The sequence below is a fragment of the Limanda limanda genome, chromosome 5 (assembly GCF_963576545.1).
Source record: "Limanda limanda chromosome 5, fLimLim1.1, whole genome shotgun sequence".
Lineage (NCBI taxonomy): Eukaryota > Metazoa > Chordata > Actinopteri > Pleuronectiformes > Pleuronectidae > Limanda > Limanda limanda.
Window position 1 is genome coordinate 5,829,516 of NC_083640.1, and position 14,972 is coordinate 5,844,487.

The 14,972-nt window shown below is 45.9% G+C and overlaps 1 protein-coding gene and 1 non-coding gene across 2 annotated transcripts in view; both read right to left on the bottom strand.

Annotated features, from left to right (window-relative positions):
* fbrsl1 (fibrosin-like 1) overlaps nucleotides 1–14,972 on the bottom strand; it is a 343,354-nt gene that overhangs the window by 175,762 nt on the left and 152,620 nt on the right. Inside the window, exons 3-4 of the mRNA XM_061071798.1 lie at nucleotides 10,762–10,863; nucleotides 5,550–5,585 (exon numbers count right to left, since the gene is read on the bottom strand). Coding sequence (XP_060927781.1) covers nucleotides 5,550–5,585; nucleotides 10,762–10,863 — 138 coding nt within the window. The remainder of the gene's footprint in view (nucleotides 1–5,549; nucleotides 5,586–10,761; nucleotides 10,864–14,972) is intronic.
* On the bottom strand, nucleotides 1,892–2,085 carry LOC133002565 (U2 spliceosomal RNA). Its single transcript, XR_009678264.1, has one exon. It is a non-coding gene; the product is annotated as a U2 spliceosomal RNA (small nuclear RNA).

Below are 14,972 nucleotides of genomic sequence, written 5' to 3' on the forward strand. Positions count from 1 at the left end.
CACACTGGGCTGGTGGTTTCCTGCACTAATTTTCACCATGTGCCCGAGCTAGTGGTACGGAGACACCTGCACACCCGACTGAAAAGCAACCAGAGCGAGATAAACAGAGAGAGAGAGAGAGAGAGAGAGAGAGAGAGAGAGAGAGAGAGAGTAAGGGGGAGAGGGAGAGAGACAGAGAGAGAGAGAGAGAGAGAGAGAGAGAGAGACAGAGACAGAGACAGAGAGAGAGAGAGAGAGAGAGAGAGAGAGAGAGACAGAGAGAGAGAGATAAATAGAGAGAGAGAGGTTGATATACAAAGATAGAAAAGAGAGAGAGAGAGAGAGAGAGGGAGAGAGAGAGAGAAAGAGAGATATATAGAGAGTCAGAGAGAGAGAGAGAGAGAGAGAGAGAGAGAGAGAGAGAGACAGAGACAGGGACAGAGAGAGAGAGAGAGAGGTTAATATACAGAGGGAGAAAGAGAGAGAGAGAAAGAGTCAGAGAGAGTCAGAGAGAGACAGAGAGAGAGAGAGAGGTTAATATACAGAGAGAGACAGAGAGAGTCAGAGAGAGAGAGAGAGAGAGGTTGATATACAGAGAGAGAGAGAGAGAGAGATTGATATACAGAGAGAGAAAGAGAGAGAGAGATTTTTTTTTTTTTTTTAAAGGGTTTGTGAAAAATCCAAAAAAAATCAGAGAGAGAGAGAGAGAGAGAGAGGTTGATATACAGAGACAGAAAGAGAGCGAGAGATAGAGAGAGAGAGATAGAGATAGAGAGAGAGAGTGAGAGAGAGGGGGAGAGAGAGAGACACTCAGAAAGACGCAGTTACGAGATTTCATTTACTGTGCAGAGGACCAAACCAGGGTTTTCCTGTGAAAGTATACGATATAATTCACACTCCATTTCTTTCCATCGCTGTGTTTAGACTTTAATCCAGTGAATCTGTGTCGTTTTGTTAAATAAAGCGTGAAGCTTTTAATGGCTTCGATTGTAATTAAGTGACATAATCCTTGTATTCGATAAAGATCTTGTAAAAAAGCCTCATCACTCAGACAGGGAAGTATATTTGCCACAATGTGGAGGCCGGGAATGCCAAATCAATTAAAACAAGGGCTGTTTAAGAATGCACAAATGACTCTCTGTGTAGAATGTGTAGTGAAGAATGTGGAGTCATTTAGTGTTAAGAGTGATTTTGACAGCCTGAGCTGGGGAAATGAAAAACGGGTGTGTCGCAGAGCTCAACCCAAACACTCTGGAGAAGGTTTCACTCCCTGACATCTACGACATAAACCCTCCCAACACAGACTAGTCTGATTATACGATTAAGATACATTTATTTGTCCCAAACACATGCACAGACATGCAAGGAGGGAAATGTAACCTCTGCTTTTAACCCATCTGGTGCAGGACACACAGAGCAGTGGGCAGCCATGTACGTCGCCCGGGGAGCAGATGTTGGGGGAGTAAGGTGCCTTGCTCAGGGGCACTAGACAGGGTAGGGAGAATCCTCTTGGATTTTTGGACAGATCAATCCAGGTTCGTCTTTTTGTTGTTTCTCCGTGGAGTCGAACCAGAGACGAACCAGAGACCTTTTCTGCCCATAGTCCAAGTTTCTGCCACTAGTCCACCGCGTTATTATGTGCTTTGTTGAATTTAGTGCAATTATAATAAACTTGTAATGAACAGGCAACCAGCTCTCAGTAGCATCGGCAGCTGGGACTCGTGAACATAAACGTTGTTGACCACGACAGCAGCAGGTTCACGAGGAGAACACGTTCAGGACACTGCCAACGACAGCTGCTTCTCTGGTTCTTCTTTTTGTTGTTTCTCCGTGGAGTCGAACCAGAGACGAACCAGAGTCCTTTTCTGCCCATAGTCCAAGTTTCTGCCACTAGTCCACCGCCTCTCGCTGAACTGAGAGCACCGTTCCCAGCGGCACTGCAATGCTAGGTGGATGCGTGGAGAGAAGGGAGAGCAAGCTCCACATTTCTGCTCCTCTTGCCAAAAATCTGCTTAATATGTAGTCCACATATAGAGGACACATCAGATATTAAACTGATAAGAACAGATACTACACTTGATCTTAGCCAAAAGGCCGAGAAGCGATCCTGTACTCCGATACTGTCACAGACAAAGCTCAGTGTTTCTACCGTGCGTGTAAACAATCGGCCGTCGGTCGGCCTTGGTCGGTTAGAAGATGAGGATCGGGGGTGACAGAGGCTCAATCACTTCATCTGGAAGGAGAGGGAGGTGTGTTGTCTTTTTCGGCTCAGCCGGAACGTCTCCTCCTCTTTTACAGTACATAGCAGCCAAGGGGCCGTGACAGAACGGGCAGAGTTGCGGTGAGATTTTTTGTTGTTTGTTGACATTTTTCCGCATCTCTTGCAGCCCGTATCTCCCGGGCGCAGAGGGGGGGGGGGCTGGGTTCTTTATCAAGGAGCCCCTGAGAGGATGATAAATCGCCAGAGCCTGGGCCCCATCTCTCCGCTGGAACAACAAGCAGGTAGCAGCGCAGGAAACAAGGCAAAGATATCGTCTCCCAAACACGGCCGAGGATATAATGAAGCCTGCACAAAGCAGACAGGAGAGCGTCGGCCTGATAAACAATCCCTCGCCCGGTCGACCACAGGAGGAGAGATAGCGAGTCTCCGTGCAGCCGCTGCGTATCGCTGCCGGACTCGACGGCCCAGAGATTAGCTCTCGCCCCTCCTGGATGGGGGGGGGGGGGGGGGGGGGGGGGGGGTGAAGGGTTGGGTGGAGGAGCGGGCGGCTGGAAGTGATTTCACATCTCGCAATGTCATCAACTGAATCAACACACCGTGCTTTGAAAGTATATTTTACTTGGGGGTAGTTAATCGTTAGCTAAGAATGTAAAATATTTTTTTGTGAGGAAGAGGGATTTTATGGTAATTTATGTGCACACTCATTTCTTAGCTTATCTTTTATAAATGTGCTTTTCTTTATTTCGATTTTTTGAAATTTTCTTTATATTTTTGAAATCAGCGCATCATTGTTTACAACTTCTGGTGCGGTGCAGTTTATTTATAGTTATTGTGGAAATGATCAATATTTCACCAGTGGTTTTGCATATATATTGTAATACAGACCCTCGAATCCCACCTTTTTATGTTATCTTCTGTGACCCTGCCCATCATCGAATCATGTTTTATTGATGTCCTGACATTTTGCTGCTTTTGATTGTTGTTATAACTGTAAGGTGTCTTGGAATGTGCCCATGAATAAAACACATTATTATTACTTTTATATCACTGGGTGTGCCTTACGTTGAGAATGTGAATAGTTGTAGTTCCTTTGTCTGTGTTCACCTTAACAAGAAGTGAAGTAACAAGTATTATTCAGAAATAGGTATTAAGATCAGTTTCATTTAAGACACGTTGCTGAAACACACGTCACTTAAACCGCTTTTGAAATCCACTCGTTACAAATCAGAAATTAAACCAGGGAACAAAGTGTTGTGTACACTACAGCAAAGCACTTTACCACACTATGAGGGGATCTGCAGTGTCCAATATACTCTGAGGGCTCAAATTTCCCTTTTTTCACGAGTCTGGCACTAAAGCCAAGAAACTTCTATATCTTCTTGTGTAAACCAATCAAATGAGGCCATTCACGCCTGGCAGGCAGCGTACAGTGAGAGGCGGGACATATGGAAGCATAACCACCAAGAGGCGTCATCTCCCGTAGAAGAAGAAAACTAACTGTCAGGAGAGATTGTCTTTTTTTTTTTTTCTTACCTCCTAGTGCCTTGTGACAGATAACCAGCCTCTGTTCAGCCTCGGGATTTTTTTATTTTTTTTTTGTATTATAAGTGGGGGGAGGGGGGGGTCAGGCCCCGGGGGCGAGCGGCACATTCACGCTCCTGTCTGTGCTGCTGGTGGCCGCTGTGCCCGCCTCATTGACCCTCCTACACCCCCCCGTGTTACAACCAGCCCTCCACCCACATACACTGATCAGCCAGTTACTCCTCTAACACTATCTCCATCCCCCTAGCCCTTTCCTCCCCCCCCCCGCCCGCCCAGCCTCATGCCCGCTCAGCCTCTGCCTGGCATTTCCCTGGAGCCTCCCAACCCTGCGCCCCCCATACCCCGCTTTCAAAACCATCATACTGTAAAAGCCTGAAGCACTTACAGATAAGGAGACCCCCAGAAATCAAGCAGGGCCTGGCAGCCGAGCAGATTGGGAGTCAGAGCTCAGCGCCCCCAGGAGGCGCCCGGAGGCTCCACACGCTGCAGATAGGAGAGGGAGCCAGACAACCTGAAACTTCCTGCCCTTGTTACTGGACTCTGCCTCGCTTGCACAATGCCCCTGCCCCCCCACCACCACCACCACCAACACCAACAAGCACACACCCGCCATCTCCACTTCTGCCCTCTCTCTCCCTCTCTCTCCGTCTCCCTCCTTCCTCTTCTCATATAAAGAGAAGGCCCTTGTTCCCTGTCAACTCAAACTGACAGCTCGAGCCAAAGGGCTCCACAAGCTTTTTTGGAAGGTCTTGTTTGTTTTCATCCATCTGTGAGTGTGCGGCCGCTGGGGAATAGGAATGTGACATGTTCTATTAAGACAAAAAAAAAAAAAAGATCGCGCGGAGATCAATGCCTTTTGAAGTTAAGCTTTGTTCAGCGCTTTAACTGCAGTCCTTTGAGGCAGATTAACGATGACAAACCATTTATAGTTGTTTTGTTTGTCGGGATGATTGCTTCCAAGCTGCAATAAGAACTGCCATATGCCACTCATCAGCTAAAAGTAGCACACTTTAAAGAATGCTCCTCTTATGAGTTCCCTTTTAAAGCGAAGGACATAAAGGACGACCGCTGTCTCTATTACCCAGAGACGAGACACGTCGTTGAAACAATGGGAGGGAAAGAGCACAAATTTACGGTTGGAAAAACGCACTGGGGCAAGGCAACAGATGCTTTCACCGGATAAAAATAGTCGGTGCACTGACAATTTGTGAGCTACGTGTACGTTTGAAGGGATTTGGCTCACGTTTTCCAAGGCATCTCTAAATATTCCTCTCGGGCACATTTACCTTCGAACAACACTCTCTACGTGTTCCCTGATAAAGACCATCACACCGACTCCTATTAAAGCACAGCCAGTTCCAGCAAATCATAAGACACGTCTAACTGCAATGAATCTTCCTGAGGGTGTAAATGTACACGCGTTTCTCTGGTGGCGAGAAATTGTATTTATTGCATAGATGGTGGGGGGCCCTTTAAAAGGCTTTTAGGCATATTGTCTGATATGTGAGCAAATGGATCCTCCACTGACAGTCACTGGAGGAAGACATAAAACTCTTGACAGGCAAATTGCGGCGCCGTCGAATGGCGCTGATCGATGCCAATAAAACCAGGCGCTTTTCGCCAAGGTAGCACAGGACACCTTCCCGCAATTTAATCAGTCAGTCAGCCAGAATTAATGTCCCTAATATCATGATTTCTCCATTACTCTATTTAACATAATTAAAATGTCGAGCGCCGGGGCCATAAAGCGGGTCGTTGGAGATTGTAATTCTGCCGTAAAGCTATGAAGCATGAAAATGTCACTTACCGAGTAGCCGCGGCCTGACAGCGAGTGAGTGGAACTCTGTAGGGAGAGAGAGGAGAACAGGGATGACCTTTAAGGAGCGTTCCACTCGCTGACACAGACATGATGAAGCTGTGCCGCTTTAATATCAATATTCACGTTAACCTTTTAGCCGCCCTGCCATGTAACTCCCGCCCACCACACATCACTCCCATACATTTCTGGCTCCTTTCACCGAGGGGAGATGAACCACACCCGCAATAAAAGCAATCAATCACACCAATTCACTGCAGAAAAACCTTCATTATTTGGTGAAATTATAGTAGTGTAATATTGCACAATGAATTTTACGAACAGCGTGAACTGTGCGTGTGTAAAATGATGAATGATTCTAGATACCGATCACAGGATAGCTTATAAAAACGACTGGATGTTTAATGACACGTGTTCTCATCTTTGCCTGTTGACTCCTTGCAGCCAAAATAATCACTTCTGATGCTTTTATTAGCGGCTGTAGATCAGGTGTTGCAGTGCAGGTCAAGATTAAGTGTCAGCTTTTATTTGTTTGACTTCACTCCCCTCTGTGTCTTCCAGAGAGTGCTGTGTGAAATGGGGCCGACTCCATCACTTTCGTCAGTAGATGAAATGATAAAAACGCACCTTGATAAAGAAATTGTTGTTTTGAGTGTGAGTGACAGCTCAGCTTCCCTGCCAGCCGAAAATATGACGGCTTCTCTTATTCCCTCGTATAATTTTTTTAAAGTATTTACTTTGTGCTCAAAACAAACACTCGCTTCTATGGAATTGGATATATCAGTGTTTTATATCATGACAAAGGTAAAACTGCATAACCACTAAGTACATTTTTGATATCTGTAATATAAAATTGTATGATCATTATTTTAATGTATTTTAACTTTTGATATTTGTAATTTAATGTATGTTTTAAATGTTTGATATCTGTATTTATGTCTTAAATGTGGACCCCACTAAAAGTAGCTCTGTCTTAGGGTAGAGCTAATGAGGATCCTTCTTAATAAACAAATAAACAAATAAACACGAGACTGAATACGTGTAGCATCGAGAGGCTCGATAACTGAGCATATCTCAGCATAGGCATATATAATATGCAAATATAAGGCATATAAAAGACAGACGCGATAACCAAACTGCTAAATATATTCTCAGAGAAGAGGTCATATTATGTTTTTACTTTGTGCTCAAACAAACACTCACTTCTATGGAATTAGATATATCAGTGTTTTATATCATGACAAAGGTAAAACTGCATAACCACTAAGTTAATTTTTGATATCTGTAATATAAAATTGTATGATCATTATGTTAATGTATTTTAACTTTTGATATTTGTAATTTAACGTATGTTTTAAATGTTTGATATTGGTATTGTAATGTATGTTTTAAATGTTTGATATCTGTATGTATGTCTTAAATGTGGACCCCACTAAAAGTAGCTCTGTCTTAGGGTAGAGCTAATGGGGATCCTTCTTAATAAACAAATAAACAAATAAACACAAGACTGAATACGTGTAGCATCGAGAGGCTCCATAACTGAGCATATCTCAGCATAGTCATATATAATATGCAAATATAAGGCATATAAAAGACAGACGTGATAACCAAACTGCTTTATATTCTCAGAGAAGAGGTCATGTTATGTTCAACAAGACAATCCAAACTGTAAATATTGTACTTTGTCTATATAGACTTAATTAAGTGCTGATTATACATAAAGGCATAACTTGTGTGATCATAATCATTATGTTATGTTATAGCGGTTCTGTATAATAATCTCCTCAAGTATTCAGGGATGTGTTTCCTGTTTCCTGTTTCCTCAGAGAGCAGGAAGCGATGGAGAAGACCCGGGTTTGTTCTGTTCTCCGGCTCCGTCCGTCAGAGCCGAGCACGAATACCAATCTCCCCATCCCTCCCTCCCTCCCTCCCTCCATCCACTTCCACTTTTCACTTCTTTTATTCCTCGCTCCAGATTGGCAATCTCTCCCCCCCTCCCTTGGTCTCTGGAGGGGACTTTTGCTGCGAGACCAATTTCATCCGTAGGTCCACCTTCCATCCAAACGACCTCCCCCACACCTTCTCCCTTGTTTCGCACCCTCCATATGCCCCCCCCCCCCCTCATCCATTGTCCCACACCTGCTGTAGGCCTCAGCCCTCATCAACGCCTGTGTGCCCCTGTGATTCGCAGGACGGTTCCCGCGGTGACGATTAGGGAGGAGCCCTGCCGCGAGCCGGAAAGCAGGCTCTGCGGGAATCAAAAGGCTATTCCCACTCTGCTCGACCCCTCTCCTCCCTCGCCTACACCCGACCAGAGAGGAGACCAGAGAGGAGAGGAGGGGAGGAACCGAGCAGAAGGCAAAATCCGTGGATAGAAAAAGGCCAAAAGTGTGTTCCAGTGAGAATGTGCTCTGTTGTCTGTGTTCATGTTGTGACTGCACTTAAAATGTGTGCGCTTATCCATGTGTTTGTGAGTGTGCGGCGCATATGTGCCTAGGTGGTGGGAGGCCAAGGCCATGTGGAATTAGCCCTTACTATGTAGAGTTCATTCAACTTGGAGCATTCTGAGCAGAAAGAGAGGCTTATTTAAATGATAATGAGGGACAATCCATTGGATTTAGTGCCGGTGAAGGGAGGGAAAGAGGGGAGGGGGAAAGGGGGGGGGGATCCATTAAAACGCCAGCGGTTCATAAGCCATAGGGTCGGCATACAGCTAAACACTCTCTCTTAAAAGCCATTATACATGGCTCTCAATGGATTTCTGCAGCGCTTAGGACTTCAAAAGGATTTAAGAACCCGCCCCAGAGAGGCAGTGTGGGGGAGGGAGGAGGACGAGTGTGTGTGTGAGTGTGTGTGTGTGTTTCTGTGTGTGGGTTTCTGTGTGTGTGTGCACCTGCATGTGGTGAAAGGTTCTGCTAGTTGGTGGTGAGAGGGATGGGGCGGATGCTGGCGGCGTTTAAGGGTTAACTAAACAGCCCCGGAGAAGAGAAATGTTGCTAAATCCGCCCCCTAATCCTCTCCCCATTTCCATGCCCCCTCCTCCACTCTCCTTACTTACTAAAAAAAAAGGAAAGAAAAAAGAAAAACATGGCGACAAGAAGGGAGGGAGGGTCTGGTCCATCTTCTCTCAAACTCAGACTATTGGTTTTTTTGGCGTTGAACCGAGGCCAAAGAGCCAGGCCGGTCGGAGCTGTGGAGCATCAGGAGGAGAGGGAGTGAAGGGGCAGGTGGGTGGGTGGGTGGGTTTGGGTGTATGTGGGTGGGTGTGGGTGGATACAAGAGGGTGTTAGCGACCATGACGGCGCCACCACTGCCTCCCTCTCCTCCGCAGGACACAGATGCATTGGAACCCACCACCCCCCTCCACCTCCTCCTCCACCACCACCTCGCATTTCCCTAATCCCTGTGTGGCTTAGTGCCGGGCCCCGGCTGCACCGCAGGCACAATTACCTAGTCAAAATAAACAGATAAAGACCCCAACCATGGCAATGAACAAACAGCATCCCCCTGCAATTTTTTTTTTTTTTTTTCACCCCCTGCTTCCAAATTGATGCATGACTGTTTTTTTTTTACAGGCGGGCGCGTCCGCATGTCGCATTTGTCTCTATTTCCTTCGGCGGTGAGACAAGAGGAATCCATTTTACTCGTTGCCGATGCGGCGTCATTAGTTAAGAGCTCTTAAAGCCGGTGGAGCCACTTTGATGTGGTGGAGTGTGTTTTTTCGGAAAATCAAGCAGTGCGCTCTCAGTGCGGTGGCGGAGATTTCACGGAGCAGGAAAGAAAATGAAAAACATAAGGGGGGGGAGACAATGACACGGTGCCGGGGAGGAATCCTGCCAGGGGTCTTGCGTACCGGCCTGGTGCAGGTGGAGACGACAGCAGCCGGGCGGAGGGAAGGGACAGACACACAGACAGAGAGAGAGAGAGAGAGAGAGAGAGAGAAGAAAGGTAAAGACGGGCAGATGGAGAGAGAGATGGAGAGATACGGACGGCGTGGTGGCTACAGCGATCAGCGTCTGTGCACCGTTTCTTTTGGCAGCAGATTAGAGAGACATGCCACATCTAACACTGTCAGCGATTACAGCCTGCAATTTTCATTCCTTCCCCCCCCCCACCACCCCCCCATCACTGCAAGAACAACCACCTCCACCACTTCTATCCTCCGTGCCCTCCCTCCCTCCCTCCCTCCCTCTCCGTGCTTGTCGTATATCCCTGTCAGAGCTGTCGAGCGGCGTCGCTCTTTTTATCTGACAGGCCCGCCTCTTCCTCCTGACTTTTTCATTAAAAGACAGCCTTTTACACAAATTCAAGAGAGAGGGGGGGTGGAGGGGTGGCGCACAAATGAAACACAGCAGCGAGACTTGGGTGGGGGGGTAAAGAAAGAGGATAAAGTTTCTTTCTCCCTATTTTCAATTGGGGAAGCTGAATAGCTGAAAACAATGTATTTAATAAGTTCATTAAAATCTATTTCTTTCCATCGTTTCACCCCCTGATGGAGAAGGAAGCTGTATATTTCCCCTCTCTCTCTCTCTCTCTCTCTCTCTCTCTCTCTCTCTCTCTCTCTCTCTCTCTCCCTCCACCTGCTTTCGTCAGCTAAATGAATAGTCTGATTGAATTCAGTGAGGTTTGGGAAGCCTTGACAGGCATTAGTTAGGAAGCATATTTCTACATTCAGTATAAAATGAGCCACTTGGGATTTTTGCATAAATTCTCATTACTTCCTCTGTATCTAAATTGCATTATTTCATCCCTTATGCTGAACATTTGCCTTTGCTACCTTCTCATCCTGTAAATGGACGAGCATATGGTTTACCAGCGCGGCGATAATTGGAACCGTTTCCTAACTCGTTCCACTCCGGGGTCGTAAAGGTCAGCTCACACCTGGCTGATCCGCGTTAGGTCATGTCTACATTTAACCACGCAGTGCTTTAAATAATGCCAGGCCAACAAGGTGATGCTCGTTTCCTGTCTATGTGCTGCCAGCCAACCAGGTTTTTTTCTGTCTCGCGATGCACCGGAGGATTTATGAGGTGAGAGTTGGAAGCAGCAGGAGCCGCTGCACTAACTGCCCTCTGATCTCAGCTCAGTGCTGCTGTCGTCCACCCGCCTCTCTGTTACCCACTTCAGGGGTCTCCTTCCTCGTGGAGAGCCCGTCTCTGTAGGGGGTCTGTGGAGAGGGGAGAGGTCTCGTCGGGGGGCTCACCTCGCTGAGCTGCTCCTTGGAGTTGCTCCTCTGCGGTCGGCTGAGCTCCAGCATCGTCTCGTCCTCGGTGACTTTCACCGGACGCAGCACCAGAGGTTTGATCTATAGGGACGACACACAAAACCAGGATCTTCAAAACGTGAACTTCTCACAGCAAAGCAATTTAGGCAAACTGGAGGTGAGTCATTGTTTCCTCTTTAGACATGAATGATAAGTTTATATTTTAAGTAAACTTTTATTCATTCTATTAAATTTACCTTTTATTTATTGTTTAAAAGTAGCCTAGGTGGCTTACATTTCTTAATCTGTCAGTTTGTGTGCAGTTGACAGGGGCTATACAATAATAAGGAACATTTTTATTTATTTTCTCTATTGGCTGCCCTGCAGTCATTAAGTTAATGTTAATATTTGAAATAAAACTTGTAAAGCTCTAAGTGAATTTGACTGTTGTATTTGAAGGTATGATTCAACATTTTTCCATGGTCCAGTATTTAAAAAAAAAAAATAACCGAAAGAAATCCCAGGAAATCGTAATATCGAATCGCAATACATATCGTATCGCCACCTAAGTATTGTGATAGTATCGTATCGGGAGGTCCCTGCTGATTCCCGTCCCTAGATATAACTGTACAACACTTATACTTTTTACAATGACATGGAGGAGGAGTCAGTTTAATGCATATTATATGGATTGATGCTATGGATTTTAAAACTTTAGCTTTTCCAGTATTTGGCATTCATGAGCATAGTATTAGATAATTATCTATAATTGAATAATTGTACACTACCAGTAACTGATTCATTGAATGTTGTTCAATCTACCAATTGAGAATTTGGACTGTGCATTGATCTTTGAATGACATCTAATATATAAACAAGTTTATTGACGTAAAACAAGAGTTTCATAGTGACGACCAAAATTTTCAATGTAAAGATTCATTCACGACAATAAATCAGACTGCAAAAAAATAAAACCTGCTATGTAGCAACTAGGGGGCAAGAATTAAAGCTCCATCTTGTTTCCAGTCACTCACCAGCATCTATAACTGACTCCACAAGCTGGAGCAGCTATGCATAACAATAAAGCCAAACTAGAAAGTGACTTCAACTGACGTTCCATGGGCTGTGGTCCTTCTATTCTTAACCCGAGGGAAACACAAAGTCCACGTGGTGCCTCACAGCTCAATGTCAGTTTGTGCTTTGGGTAAATGCAAAGCAGAACCGGCTGTAGCAAAAACACCTGCAACTGCAAACCCTGGGCAAGCTGGTGCTTGAGTCACAGCAGCCGGGGAACAGGAGTGCTAAGCGTCATTTCAGTAAAACCAGCTGTTAACTACACGGAGAGAAATTAGTCCAAGTAACGATGACAAATGTGTGTTAAAGGATCTATGAATGAAAACAAGAGTCACAAATGTGTACATTTGTTCTGCCTTGTTCACAAATATAGTTTCCAATCCATCAACAGATACCAAACACAAGAACATCTTACGAATAAATTAATTGAAATTTGATAAAATAGCTGTATTTTGACATACAAAACTTTAAAATTATACAGCAAATAAATGTCGCTTTAGAGATTTTGTGGATATTAATATAAATATATATATATATATACATATACAACAAAAGCTTCTTAACAGAAACAAAAACATAGAAGCCTCAGAGGGAGTAGCAAGTGAAGTGCAATAGGCGACGCATGTAGCAGCCAAGGAAATAACAATATTTAAAACATTCTTTCAAAACAACAGTGTCTAAGAGAAGGAGGTGTTAAAGTATTTATGCAAAAGGAAAGTCTGACAAGAGAAGAAGGAGGCAGTGATGACTATTATAATGATAGAGGTATTTTCAATGGTGGTAGAATATGTGAGAAGGCATATTGTATATCTAAGAAATGTAGTTGTAATCATAATCCACGATTAGCTGCCACTATGATCCACAATCAAAATGCACCATTAATTACAACTAAGAAGCTCCATTGCTTTATATGGTATGGTACCACTATCCACTACACTTCCTCATATGTTGGCACTAGTGTTAACAAACTACATAAGCCCTACAACAAAATTGCAAACTCTAAACAATGCTTAACATATTTCCACATTTTCCCACCTTTAGCAACATTTTATAGAATAAAAAGACCATACTTTCATTTCGATTTAATGTCCGTTTTCTGCCCGTGACAACTTAATAAATCGAATTAATTAAAAGACCAAACAGTGGAACAAACTGCCGCCTTTTAGCAGCTTCAATGTAGAAATGTCAGTGTGTGTGTCCAGCCACCCGCATCACGGAAACCCTAATGCCAACATGGATGACTTGTTTTATTGCCGGCCATCAAGACCCACGGTTGGCGTGCGTCCAAAGTCCCAGCCAGATGGGAGGTTGGCGAGCTCAGCAAGAAAGAGTCTGCGCTGCTGCAGCTCTGGCCAATCACAGAGTCCCATGCTGCTTCCCCACCTTGGAGTACAGTGGCGATGGCCGCGGGGTGTAATCCATTTGACTAGCAGTTTGCGTGTAGCGGCTCCCCCGGTGGCTGGCCCCGGTCTCCTGATCTCCACTGTAATTTAAGCAGATCACTGCTACAATTAACCTTTCCCGGTAAATATCAATTATGGCCCCCGGCTGGGCTAGAATTAAAAGGGTCATCAGCTAATCTGACAGGTCCTGTACGCTACCACCTGGCTGGGAGAGAGGGAGGGAGGGGAGGGAAGGCAAGGCGGCAGAGAGAGAGAGAGAGAGAGAGTGTTTGTCTACCCTTGTGCCCACCAGCTCTCATGCCAAGTAGACACAATTCCCTTTTAATTACCCTGCCACTGCCAGGGCAAGCGTGCTGATTGGCCAAGGGGCATTAGCGGTGCGCCGAGGTCAACAGTGACAGAATGAGGGTGGGGATGGGGCGAGCGTGGCGGAGGAGAGAGGGAGGGAGCTACCCGCCAAGCAATCACGGTGTGGGGATGGGAGGAAGAGAAACCTGGCAGGTGGGCCTAATCAGGTTTGACTTCCACCTCCACCCGCCTCTCCCTCCGCCTCGCTCTCGCTCGACTCGACTGTCAGCCTAATCACGCCTGGAATCTCAAAATAGACGCTGCCCTTTTTTGATTTCCTTCTCTCAACGAAGGGAGCACAAAGGGAAACAGCCCTCCCTGGCACGGCAAGGCAAGGCGGGCGGGCGGGCGGGCACGGAGGCTGAGAGAGAGAGAACGCCGAGGTACAGCCTGTGTCACGCCGCCGTCGAGTGCAGCGCTTGATTACTTTGTTTACCCAGCAGCAGTGGTTGCTGACAAATTCCTGAAGGCGTGCAAAGTGTTTCCGTCTCCTCTCGGGCCCGAAGCTGCATCAGCCAGTCAGCAATCAACTCGGCTATTGATCAGAGCACAGCGTCTAATTAGGCACCTACCGTTAATGATGCAGCCGCGCGCCGGCCGTTTCCCCGAGCCGCCGTTCAACGGGACAGGAGGACAATTGATCTGGAGCTGGAATTCACCAACTCTGACAAAAGATTGACAACCCCGACTGCCTGTGATTAAGGCAGGGACTAATTTCCTGTCTGGGGAGGTGTTTAATTGGCCCTAAGCGCCCGACTGTACAGCTTTCATGTGTTGTTTTTTTCCCCCTGTTTTGGTCGACTCATTAAGGCCGATTTATGCTACTCCGTTTTTTCGGATACGGACAGATAGGACCGCCCTCTCCCCCGTGGAACCTCCTCTCCGAGCGCCTCGGAGAGCTTTTCGTGCACCTCTGATTTTTCTAACTATCAGTGGATATTTCGGATAGCCCACGGACACCCCTTGGCTGTGATTGGTCCGATAACGACATCATTTCCGTACGATTTCCGGATTTCACATTTCCAGACCACAAACTTCCGGTTTTCTTCTGGTTTTCTTCTGGTTTTCTTCCAGTTTTCTTCCGGTTTTCTTCCGGTTTTCTTCCAGTTATCTTCCGGTTTTCTTCCGGTTTTCTTCCGTATATCATAAGTTAAAATCCAAACACAACTACGATACGAATATGGATAGCGACATTGAAGAGCGTCTAGTGGAGGAGGTCCGGAGGTCCGAGCATCGACAGAGGTAAATAAACACGTGGACTTCTTCTTCCCAGAAATGGGGTAGGCTTCTCTGAGCTCGTCTTCCGTTGCGCCACCTATGGGTTTGGCGGTGAATTGTTTTCAGACGGACGGTCGTCGGTAAAAGCATAAATCAAAAAGAGTCCGT